General features: G+C 42.4%; 1 protein-coding gene and 1 long non-coding RNA gene across 5 annotated transcripts in view; one reads left to right on the forward strand and one right to left on the reverse strand.

Annotated features, from left to right (window-relative positions):
- The window catches only part of LOC127654050 (uncharacterized), a 165,180-nt gene that overhangs the window by 97,354 nt on the left and 55,326 nt on the right, over nucleotides 1-12,500 (reverse strand). The window lies entirely within an intron of this gene.
- Nucleotides 1-12,500, forward strand: part of obsl1a (obscurin like cytoskeletal adaptor 1a) — a 34,296-nt gene that overhangs the window by 10,495 nt on the left and 11,301 nt on the right. Inside the window, exons 8-17 of one of the 4 annotated variants that reach the window (XM_052140936.1) lie at nucleotides 881-1,156; nucleotides 1,565-1,840; nucleotides 6,702-6,974; nucleotides 8,303-8,578; nucleotides 8,722-9,069; nucleotides 9,147-9,422; nucleotides 9,592-9,867; nucleotides 9,955-10,224; nucleotides 10,696-10,962; nucleotides 11,196-11,465. In XM_052140936.1, coding sequence (XP_051996896.1) covers nucleotides 881-1,156; nucleotides 1,565-1,840; nucleotides 6,702-6,974; nucleotides 8,303-8,578; nucleotides 8,722-9,069; nucleotides 9,147-9,422; nucleotides 9,592-9,867; nucleotides 9,955-10,224; nucleotides 10,696-10,962; nucleotides 11,196-11,465 — 2,808 coding nt within the window. The remainder of the gene's footprint in view (nucleotides 1-880; nucleotides 1,157-1,564; nucleotides 1,841-6,701; nucleotides 6,975-8,302; nucleotides 8,579-8,721; nucleotides 9,070-9,146; nucleotides 9,423-9,591; nucleotides 9,868-9,954; nucleotides 10,225-10,695; nucleotides 10,963-11,195; nucleotides 11,466-12,500) is intronic. The other 3 variants (XM_052140937.1, XM_052140938.1, XM_052140939.1) reach the window with 3 other exon arrangements.

The following is a 12,500-nucleotide window of genomic DNA, read 5'->3' on the forward strand; positions in this document are numbered from 1 at the left end:
ACCATTGTAACATGAAATGTAATATAAATGTCTGCGAGTGGCTGCTTAAAGGGACAGTTCACCAAAAATGACAATTCTCTCATCATTTAATCACCCTCATGCCATCCCAGATGTGTCTGACTTTCTTTCTTCTGCAGAACACAGATGAAGATTTTTAGGTTTAGATTTTTTCAGCTCTGTAGGTCCAGACAATGCAAGTGAATGGTAAACAGAAATTTAAAGGTCCAAAAAGCACAAAAAGGCAACTTAAATGTAACCCAAATGACTCCAGTGGTTTAATCCATGTCTTCAGAAGTGATATGATAGGTGTGGGTGAGAAACAGATCAATATTTAAGTAATTTGTACCCTAAATCTCCACTTTCACTTTCACTTCCAGATGCGACACTTAAACAAAACACATTTGGCACATGACACCACATGTGACTTTTAGATGTAAAAGTGAAAGTGGAGATTTCGAATAAAAGAAGAAAAAAAAAACATAAATATTGATGTGACACCCACACCTATCATTTCATTTCTGAAGACAAGGATTAAACCACTGGAGCCTTATGGGTTACTTTTGAGCTGCATCTATGTGCTTTTCTGGCCACCATTGAGATATTCTTGTAAAATCTTAATTTGTGTTCTGCTGAAGAAAGTAAGTCAAACACATCTGGGATGACATGAGGGGAATAAATGATGAGAGAATTTTAATTTTTGGGTGAACTGTCCCTTTAAATGTAAACGGTTACACACACACACACACACACACACACACACACATACACACACATACCATAGTTGTAGAATATTTATTATTTATTATGAAATGCGTACAACTGCACCTGAAAACACTTTCTTAGTCAAACTTCTTTCACATGATCCATTCAAACCCCTCAGCACCCAGCTCTGTGTTTGAGAGTCTGTCAGAAGCAGAGAGGAAAAGGTCTGTAGAAGCAGGAGATCCAATAGTCCTCCGCTGTGAGGTGTCAAACCCTGAAGCTGAGGTGTGCTGGTTTAGCAACGGCAAGCCTCTATCTCTCCAGGATGGCATAGATATTCAGACAAATGGGAACATCAGGACACTAGTCATCCAGTCCGCAGATTTTAACGACTCTGGGATATATAGTTGTCAGTCAGCTGATGATGTAGCTGTGTTTCATGTGGACATTTCAGGTGACTTGGAAAACCTTCACCTTGCTGTGGCCTATTGTCAGACCTCCTTTCCCCCCTTCTAAATCACTACTTGCCCCTCTTCTGCCACAAACTAAATGACAAGCATCTATTCTTACAACAACCCCAACCGATTAACTTACTGATTAAGGACTTATTTTTCTTTATGTTTGTCTTGTTGCCTCCCATCATCTCACAGCCATTTATTAACAGGCACTTTGCAGTCAAAAAGCAAGTCAAGCTTTCATCGGAATGATTAATAGGAAATATTAACAGGCATGTCCTTGTATCTCTTAAATTCAACTCTCTTTATGTAATGGTGAATATTGTGTGACACAGAGGAATACTCAGATGAGACTAGTATTTCATGGTCAAATGTATTTCCTTGGAATGTTTTTCTTTTTCCATCAGTCCCCCCTGTGGCATTTAAAGAGGTTCCTCAGGAAGAGAGACAGAAAAGCACAATGGAGCTGGACCCTGTGGTGCTGACCTGTGAACTGTCCCGACCAGATGCCAATGCCTGCTGGTTTAAAGATGGAACTGAGGTTCTTCAATCAGACAACATCACCATCCAGTCTGAAGGCACCATGAGAAGACTAATAATCCGTTCAGCAGAGCTGGTCGATGCAGGGACATACACTTGCCAAGCAGGCGACCACACCACATCCTTTTCTGTCAACATTAAAGGTAAAGTCGAAAAAGAGGTGCTGAAATATGATCAAAACACATTTATAAAAGACACTGTATACACATCAACCCCTGTTAATGTCTACAATTCATTTGAACTTGTTGCCAATAGTTTCAAGCGAGGGCTGTGAATAGATATACATATTTAAACTAATTTATCTCATTAATATACAATAACATTAATGTTTTCTGTGATTAATCACTATAACATTTTGGTTCATGATACATTACATCAAATGTAAAAAAATCCTAAATATATTTACTTTGTACTTTGTGTCAGAACTTGCAAGAAATTGGTCAGTCATCATTTATTTTAATTATGTAAATGTGTAAAATGTGACTTTTTATTTTCTTCCAGATTTGGGCAAAATTTGGGCCATTTTCTAGATTGTTTTTAATAAAAGGATCACATGAGCAGATTCAATTTATATCAAACTTTATTGGCAAGAGAAACTAAAGTGTACATTGCCAATGAATTATTAGACACTATACATACAGATATAAAACATTGAATGCTGAAGTTTAATTTGCTGGAGTTTAAAATCTCAAAACTAATATTTTCTCTGCATGTTGTTCAATATCTGCAAGTGCACCTGTCTGTAGCTCACTGAACGTCCACATCCATCAGTCTCTATCGTGCACACGCTGGGTCTCACTCGGGCCGTTTCGCTTTTGATGGTGGTTAAGTTAAAAGTGAGTGAGCGTTTTTGGGAGATGTGAAGAGGTATGGCGACTTTCCCATATCACTCGCACACCTTTGTAGAGTAAATTCGCACCCGTGTTTATTATCCCCGGGACATGCGGCGCGCTTAATGAATAACATGCACTTGAATGTCCACATTCAAGGCCGTTTCACTTTTGACAGTGGTTAAGTTAAAAGTGAGTGAGCGTTTTCGGGTGATGTGACACCTGGTTCACTGCTTGCGGGTGAAGTCTCCATTCTCCACACAGTAAATCCACTCCCGTGATTATTACTCCCGCGACATGCGTCGAGTGTAATAAATAAGCATGCACTGCTCCACACAATCAGTTTCTGTGCTAGGATGTGCAGTTGAGTTGAGCGTGTACCACCTGATAATAAGGTTTTGCCACAGAAAGTGGGGAAAAACATTAGGGAAGTTTCACACATTGAATAAATGTGCCTGCGTTTGTTCCTGGCAGGCAGCAGATGCCCTAACCCCGCCCACACCCTCATAGACGTCATGTAGACGTCTGCACAAGACTGTTTTTTCATCCTGCTCCTGCCCGTTCCTGCAAGTTTCTATCCCGCTGAATTATACTCCATGTTAACCCGCTCTCTGCCCCGCAGTGAATTTCTTCCCAACTGCTCCCGTTTCCGCAAACCCGCATGTGTTTTCCACATTTCCACAAAAGTCATACAAATAGACAACAAGTGAACACAAAGAACATTTTAATTTTCTGTTATTGCTATTATCAGATTGTAACAGTAATGGAAAGGAGGAATCTGAGGCCGGCTTGACAGAACATATAGACATTTGTTGTTGCACTTTCCAGTCACACAAAAAGGCTTTTTAGTGGGAATGAAAACGTGGCTGTGAGGGAAAGACTTTTAACAGCAGTACAGCCCATTGAAGAATCAGAATCAGAACTGAATTGACTTGCCAAGTATGTTTTCACATACAAGGAATTTGTCTTGGTGTTTGATGCATACAACAATAATAAACAATAAACATGGTAAGATACATAATGAAGAGGAGGTGAGGATGGACTCAATGATGGAGGTGTAGAAGTGCACCATACAGTAATTGTCTTCAGCAGGTTGAACTTCTTCAGCTGCCGCAGGAAGTACATCCTCTGCTGTACTTCTTAAATTAGAGAGCTGATGAACTCCCTCTTGAGGTCCTGGGAGATGATGGCTCCGAGGAAGCGGAAGGACTCCACACAGTCAACTGGAGAGTCACTCAGGATGATGGGTGTGGACTGTCCTGGGTTCTTCCTGAAATCTATGACCATCTCCACTGTCTTCACAGCATTGAGCTCCAAGTTGCTCTGAATGCACCAGGTCACCAGATGATCAATCTCCCGCCTGTAGGTGGACTCATTCCCACCAGAGATGAGCCCGATGAGGGTGGTGTCATCCACAAACTTCAGGAGTTTTACAGACTGGTGACTGGAGGTGCAGCTGTTAGTGTACAGGGAGAAAAGTAGAGGGGAAAGGACACAGCCAGGAGTGGAACCAGTGCTAATGGTCTGGGACTCAGAGACATGTTTTCCTAGCCTCATGTGCTGCCCTCCTATCAGTCAGGAAGTCTGTGATCCACCTGCATGTGGAGTCAGGCACACTCAGCTGGGAGAGCTTGTCCTGCAGCAGAGCCAGGATGATGGGGTTGAAGGTGGAGCTAAAATCCACAAACAAGATCCTGGCGTAAATTCCTGAGGCGTCCAGGTGCTGGAGGATGAAGTGGAGGGCCATGTTAACTGTATCGTCTACTGACCTGTTAGCTCTGTAGGTGAACTGCAGGGGGTCCAGGAGAGCATACGTGATGGCTTTGATGTGGGACAGCACAAGGCACTCAAATGACTTCATTACCACAGAGGTCAGGGCGACAGGTCTGAAGTCATTAAGTCTTGTGGTTCTTGTTTTTCTGGGGATTTGGATGATGGTGGAGGTCTTGAAGCAGGCTGGCACATGGCATGTCTCCAGTGAGATGTTTAAGATATCTGTAAACACCGGACACAGCTGATCAGCACAGTGCTTCAAGGAGGATGGAGAGACAGAGTCTGCCCTAGCTGCTTTGAGGGGTTTCGGTCTCTTGAATAGTCTGTTTACGTCTCTCTCCATGATGAAGAGAGTTGCCATTGTGGTGGTGGAGGAGGGGGCCTCTGAGGTAAGGAGCTGTGGAGAATACCAGGCCCCTGCTGTGATGGGGGAGGTGGAACAGGGCTGGAGCTGGGTGGGCTGGAGCTGATCAATGGTGTCATGGGGGATGGTGTCCCATCAGGAATGTCCCATTGTCTTTCAAAGCGACAGTAAAACTCATTCATTTTCTGATCTGTCTGAGCCCTTTCCAGACAGACAGAGAGTCTTTGTCTGAGAATTGTTGTAGTAGTTTCTCAGAGTACAGCTCTTTGGCATCTCTCACCACTTTACTAAACCTGTACTTTGACATTCTGAACCTGTCTCTGTCCCCACACCTAAACGCTTCTTCATTCTCTAACCTTAGCTGTCTGAGTTTGGCTGTGAACCAGGGTTTGTCATTGTTGTAACTCATCATGGTGCATGATGGTATACAGCAGTCCTCACAGAAGCTGATGTATGATGTCACAGCCTCTGTGTTCATCCAGACTGTTGATAGAAGTCCTGAATACATCCAAATCAGTACAGTCCAAGCATTCCTGCAGATCCTCCACAGCCCCACTGTTCCACTGCTTTGATGACCTCACAACAGGTTTAGAAAGTTTTAATTTCTGCCTGTATGCAGGAATCAGGTGGACCATGATGTGGTCAGAGTGACCCAGTGCGGCACGGGGGACGGCGGGCGACGGCACTGCTTACTGCAGTGTAACAGTGATCCAGAATGTTCTCCTCTCTGGTCGGCCATTTAATAAACTGTCTGTATTTGGGGTGTTCATGAGTGAGATTACCTTTGTTAAAGTTGCCGAGGACAATTACTAAGGAGTTTGGGTTTGTCAGCTCCACACACAGTATCTGGTATCCGACCAATATGAATAAGACGAACTCACGGTGGCAGTAGAATGGTTTACAGTATATGATAAAAGATTCCAGATCAGGAGTACAGTGCTGTTGGATCACTGTCACACCATTACACCAGCCACGGTTAGTGTAAAAACAGACTCCACCTTTTGTCTTGCCTGAGTGTTCTGTGTGACGATCCGCTCTGAATAGTTGGAAGCCTCTGCAGCGCAGAGTCCGGTATCAGTTCACACAGTCATGTTTCCGTGAAGCACAAAACGGAAGATGAAGAAAAGTCTCAGTTTTTCCCCACCAAGAGCTGAAGTTCATCCAGTTTGTTGCTCAGTGATTAGAGAGGAATATTCCTGGCAATGGTGTACAAGATCTCTGAGTTCTAGAGGGAAAATTCAGATGGAGCGAACTGGATAATCCCAGTGAAATCTCTCAATCCCACATCATTAAATCTGTCTGACTCGACACCGAAGAACTAGAACTTTTGATATTCCTACATCGGACCACACTGCACATAATAATGTATCCCACAATGTATTGTGCTTGACTAGTTAATAATATTGGCAAAATAATTGTTTTAATCCCCAAAATAATCACTACTGTTTCACTGACTATTCAGAAATATGAAGCAAAATCCAGTTTTACTATTGTGTTGTGAACGGCCCCTCACAGCGATGATCATTCGGCATTTTGCTTAATGTGCAAAGGTGAGGGCAGAATGCCCAGTAATTCCACAGAAAGTAGAAAATAAATCTGCAGGAGTTCATGAGCTCTTCTCTACTGAAAGAGCTCCTGTTATTCTGACAAAACACTGTATATACAAGGAAAACAAGACAAAACAAAGTGCACCAACAAACCGAGGCGGCCATCCGTGGCGCCATCTTAGATCTATAAGTCTGTAAAACTGTAAGTCTTTCCCTCACAGCCTCATTGTCATTCCCATCAAAGATGCCACTAGCGTGAATAAGGTCTATTGGAGCCTGAAGGCTAAGTAGTGCAAGAAGGTATAGCAGCATGCCAGAGATCTCCAAATGGGGGCAGAATCACCAAAACAGGGCATGGTTTCTCCAGACCTGGAGAAGTTTCTGTTTCTGTCCGTTTCTGCCAGGAAAACTTCTTTCAAGAAGTAAAAAAAAAACTGCATTAATTGTGTTCATGTTTTTCATCTGATGTTGTAAACAAACTGCTTTTCAGAACCACCAGTTACAATTGTGGACCCAAAAGATGACGTCCATATTGAGCGTCATGTCTCTGAGGAGATTGTCTTAAACTGCGAGCTCTCTCGTTCTAATGGAGAGACTCACTGGTTTAAAGATGGCCTAAAGCTCCAGGAGAGTGAAAATCTCCAGCTCAGCGCTGAAGGCCCATACAGGAGGGTAACCATTCTCTGTGCCTCCAGATGGGATTCTGGAGAGTACGTGTGTGACACAGGGGGTGACTCCGTTTTCTTTCAGCTCATTGTCACAGGTTTGTATCAAAGAAAGGTGATTCATGAAATAAAGCTGGAAGAGGATAAACATTTTTGAAACCTCAAACTTGCTCTACTCTGCGTATGTAGATAAGATTAAGAGTAATCCTTTAATTCATTCATTATTATATACAATAAAAGTTAAGTTATAAGTTTGATTATTTATTTAATAATATTAATTACTAGGATAATTAACCCTCTTGTTCTGTTTGGGGGTCTGAGAGAACCCAAGGCCATTTTCATAGCTCGAAAAACATACTTAAAGGGATAGTTCATCCAAAAATGAAAATTCTCTCATCATTTAATCACCCTCATGCCACTCCAGAAAAGGTGTTCGTTTGGCGAGATTTCTCCTGTTCGTGCACATCTCTGAAGTTCTTGACCCAAGAGAACCGGTCTGGTCGAAGAACGTTGATGATTGGTTAAAACTAATCGTAGGTGTAGTTTGGACGTGACCGTTTTTATTTACAATCGCGTATGAGGAGTTGTTACCATGGTTACTGTCATTAAATCGGATAACTTTGAAGCCCGATTGTGCTTAAATATCCTTTTTTTACATGATTTGCTACACAAATTCTACAAAGACAGCTGGCCACGACAAATGCGTAGAGAGAGACTGAAGTTTTTAAAAGTGGGAGGAGCCTTGACTAGTTTAATAAAGCAAAGAAGAGACACAGTACTAAAAGCGGCGGTCCACAGAGAGAAAAACCTGCATTATTGGCATTACTTCTGTGCGTTAAACACAGTGACATCACCATAAACGTACTCATTTTAAAACAACGTCGCCTGTAGTATAAATGCCAGCTTCGTTCACCGAGGTTAACGAAGTTCTGCTTCTTCCAAAGTATAAACCAGGCTTTCCGCAGAACACAAATGAAGATTTATAGAAGAATATTTCAGCTCTGTAGGTCCATACAATGCAAGTGAATGGTGACCAGAATTTCGAAGCTCCAAAATGCACATAAAGGAAACATAAAAGTTATCCATAATTCTCCAGTGGTTTAATCCATGTCTTCAGAAGCGATCCAATCGGTTTTGGGTAAGAACTTTTTTTTCACTGTCTCTTTTGCCATTGCAGTCTCTAGGCAGGATCATGATTTAGTGCTTGCACAAAATGTTACATGGCAATAGGAAGTGTAATTGAGCTTGAAATCATGATTCAAATATTGTTCTAAATATCTTAATTTGTGTTCTGCAGAAGAAAGTAAGCCATACACACTTCAGCTGTCCTCCATGAAAAATGTTAGAGTACAAATGTTTGAGGTTTCAGAGACAGGAGTTGAATTTCTGATCATTTCTGATGTATTGTGATCTCTTTCAAATCCAGAGGCTCCGGTCTGCATCGTTCACCCCAGTGAGTCGGAAGTAGAGATGTGTGTTCTGAGCTCTGAGAGGCTGATTCTGAGCTGTGAGATCTCCAAAGCAGAAGCAGAAGTTTGTTGGTATCGTGACGGCATCGAGGTTGATGAGAATGATAACCTGATCCTGGAGAATGATGGACGTTACCGCAGACTAGTGATTCCCTGTGCTACTATTGATGATTCTGCGGAATATGTATGTGAGACTGCAGATGACTCTGTCATCTTTATGGTGAAAATACAAGGTAAGTTTGTGTAGTGTGGTATGTACCAACAACTATGTAATGAAACATTACCATTAATAGAGTATTTTAAACCAATGAAGCATTGAAATATCAAAGGAATAATCCAGGTTCATTTTTGTTCCTCCTTTTTTTTTAAAAAAAAGCACAAATGTGTGTTCCAGAGAGACACTTCCAATGGAAGTCAATGGGATCAATCTTTCTTTCTTTCACCACAGAGCCCCCTGTAAAGCTCTCTTGCTCCAAGGAAACAGGCAGCATTACAGAGAGTTTGTCAGGTGACCCTGTGGTCCTTGAGCTTGAGGTGTCCCGTGATAATGCAGAGGTGTGCTGGATGAAGGATGGAGTAAAGGTGGAGGAGAGCAGCGACATCACACTTACTGAGAACGGCTTGATACGCACACTGACCATCCATTGTCCAACTCTGAAGGATTCTGGGATATATACCTGCAACGCTATAGATGACACAATGGATTTCAACGTCAAAATTACTGGTACAATCCTAATCACTATAACCGGCTCGTCTTTATCAGTGTTTATCAGAGTTAATTGTCTTTTCAATCTCACCCAGAGGCACCAGTTAAACTCCTGAATAAAGATGAGATCAAGACTGAGCACAAGGCTGTGTTGTATGATGACATTGTATTGGAGTGTGAGCTGTCCAGGGCCAATAGTGAGGTCAGCTGGTATAAAAATGGCAGGCCGATTGAGGAGAACGAACGCTTCTGTTTTGAGGAGGAAGGGGCCTTCCGATCCCTGGTCATTCTCTGCGCAGAGCTTCAAGACTCTGGAGAATATATCCTAAATACAAAAGATGACAGGATTACTTTTCATGTCACAGTACAAGGTAAGAAGTCCTTTAGTTTTGATCTGTGTTGACATGAGCCAAAATGGCCATATGGCCCAGCGTTTCAAAGGTTCTTCTCGACTGGTGTGCCTCGCATGCCTTAAGCCAACAAAAGGCTTGATATGCTACAAAAAATCTACAAACTTGTGATTCATTTGCTCTTCTCCAGAACCTCTAGTGAAGATCACTAGCATCTCTGGTGGTCCCGATTACCAGGAGATGGTGACAGGAGAAGACCTCATCTTAACTTGTGAGGTTTCACGAGCCAATGCAGTAGTTCAGTGGCTCTTCAATGACAAGCCATTGGTCCCCGATGAGCGCATACGTGTCGAATGCCTCGGGACACTCCGCAAACTGATCTTATCCAACATCCTCCTCTCTGACTCTGGGAAATACATGTGTGATGCTGTTGATGACAAGATGATAACCATTGTTAAAGTTCAAGGTATTTATCTAAAGTTTAAAGTATTTCATCTGATCTTTAAACAAATTGTTGTGTATGTGGGAAACCTGATGTTGTATTCATCTCCAGAGCCTCCTGTCAGTTTCCTCAACAAAGAGGAGGTGAGTTTTGTCACAGGCTATGAAGCAGAGAGCGTGACTATGACTGCCTTGGTTTCCAGACACAATGCCCCAGTGCGCTGGCTTAAAGACTGGACTCCAGCCACTGGAGATCGTTTTCATATAACCAGCCAAGGCCTGACTCGCACTTTCACCATTGACCCATTAAAGAGGTCAGATGCTGGAGAGTACACATGCGATGCAAATACAGATGAGATGCACTTCAGTCTCCTGGTCAAAGGTTGGTAACTAGACTAAACCATTCTAATGCAACTCATCATGGCCACCAGAACCCCCAATTTGTAGCCTATTCCAGGGGTTTTCAAACTGGGGTCCGGGGACACCCATGGGGCTGCAAGGGGGTGCTAGGGGATCCACATTATTGCCGTTTCATTCTGACATTATTACGATTATTTTATTGTATTGACAGCCATAGCAAGAAATACAAATAAACTAGTATATCTTTTTATATGTTATGATAATAAATCAAAAGGGGGATAAGAGAAAGGTGCTGTATCCATGCATCTAATAGTCCACAAATAAAATCTGACACATGCTCATTTGTGCTTTTGAATTAAGCTAAAAGAATGAATGTCTCGCAAATTCATCAACAAATCATCTAAAATTGTTACGACACTACCGAAAGTCATATTGCACATAATGAAAGAACCTCACATTTCTTGATTTGCTGTGGGACCGGTATTCATTACAGAGATGCGTGTTAAATTTGTGAAGACACTGGTTGACACTGTGGCTCACAAAGATGGTATGATCACACTACGCTGTGAGCTGTGTAAGGCCAAAGCAGATGTCCAGTGGTTAAAGAATGGAGTTGAGATCATTCCCAGCCGTCGGTTCACTATCCGTGCCGATGGGCCAGAGAGGAGTCTCACCATCCATCGTATCACCAAAGAAGATGCCGGAGAGTACGCTTGTGAGTCCAAAGATGACTGCACCAGCGCCCAAGTAAAGGTGCAATGTAAGCATGAAACCCTTTACTCAAGTGACTTGCTAGAGGATTTCAAACACACACACACACACACACACACACACACACACACACACACACACACACACACACACACACACACACACACACACACACACACACACACACACACACACACACACACACACACACACACACACACACACACACACACACACACACACACTGTGAGTCATTTCCCTTCATCTGCTTCCCTGTTGCAGTGCCCCGTGTGGTGGAATTCCTTACAGAGCTTCACAACACCACAGTCATGGAAGGTGAGGACGCTACCTTTAAGTGTGTGGTCTCCCCTGATGACGTTCAGTTAGTCTGGCTCATGGATGGAGAACCCATCAAACCCAGCGATCGCTTCCATATGGAGCAGAACAGCCTCTGTCACACTCTGAATATCCGTAAGGTCCAGCTACTGGATTCCTCCCGTATCACTGCAGAGGCTGAGGGCATCATTTCTAAGGCCAGCCTCAAGGTCCAGGGTAAATAGATGCTCAATAACACTTTATGAAGGACAATAAAGCCACAGAAAAATAACATTATCTACTGACCATGATTTTACTCTTCTGTGGAACACAAAAGGAGATATTTTGCAGAATGTTCCAGATGTTCTTTTTTGTGTAATGAAAATGAACATTGCCAAGGTCCAAAAGGACTATAAACTACATAAAAATAGCCCAAATGCTTTGTGCACTATATTCCAAGTATCCTTAAGTCGCGCTGTCCGATGAAAAACATGCATCTCCACTTTCGCCAATTTTGACTTTTGACCATCGACAGAATGCGCTGAATGACCTCTTCCTACGGTTTGAATTCTGCATCAACATGACCAATGAAAAGATGTTTAGTTGAGCTATCTGTTTAACAAGTATCTCCATTGGTCTTGAGAAGTGTCCATTAAACCAGCGCATGTCCCACTCTTATGTTTTGAGCGTGTAGACTAATGTACCTCATCTGTCCGGCTGAAGTGTAGTGAAGAGATTGGCTCTGTGATTTCCCTGACAATCAAAACCATTCATGCACGCACAATATCAGGTGGCTTTATAGAGGAGACTATGCCAGCCATATACGGCTGCCAGATTTCCATCTTCATGAAACCACGAGTGAACAACAAGTCTCGAAACCGAACTGTCCACTCAACAACCGTACGAGAAACCCTAGTCATAAAACTGATTTGAATCAAAAATAGTAAGTGAAAGATTATATCCCAAAATAAATTCTCTAGCAATCGATAACCTTCCAACTGAGTTCTGGGAACATGAGCAGTTCGACTCGAGTCTGTAACTGAACATGCGTCATTGGGACCCGTGATAAGAAAACCGTGTATGTCCACGTTCCTAACAAACATCAGATTAGTCCAATTAAAATATCGAACAGTTCACAAACAGACGTGTGATGACAGACTTCTATCATGATGATACGGGTGACTGATAATGTTATTTTCACTTCATTTTCTAAGATTGCTTATGAGAACAAGAGTTTTTACATGCTTTCATCAGACAGTGACTATGATTGCT

Source organism: Xyrauchen texanus, chromosome 13 (assembly GCF_025860055.1).
Source record: "Xyrauchen texanus isolate HMW12.3.18 chromosome 13, RBS_HiC_50CHRs, whole genome shotgun sequence".
NCBI lineage: Eukaryota > Metazoa > Chordata > Actinopteri > Cypriniformes > Catostomidae > Xyrauchen > Xyrauchen texanus.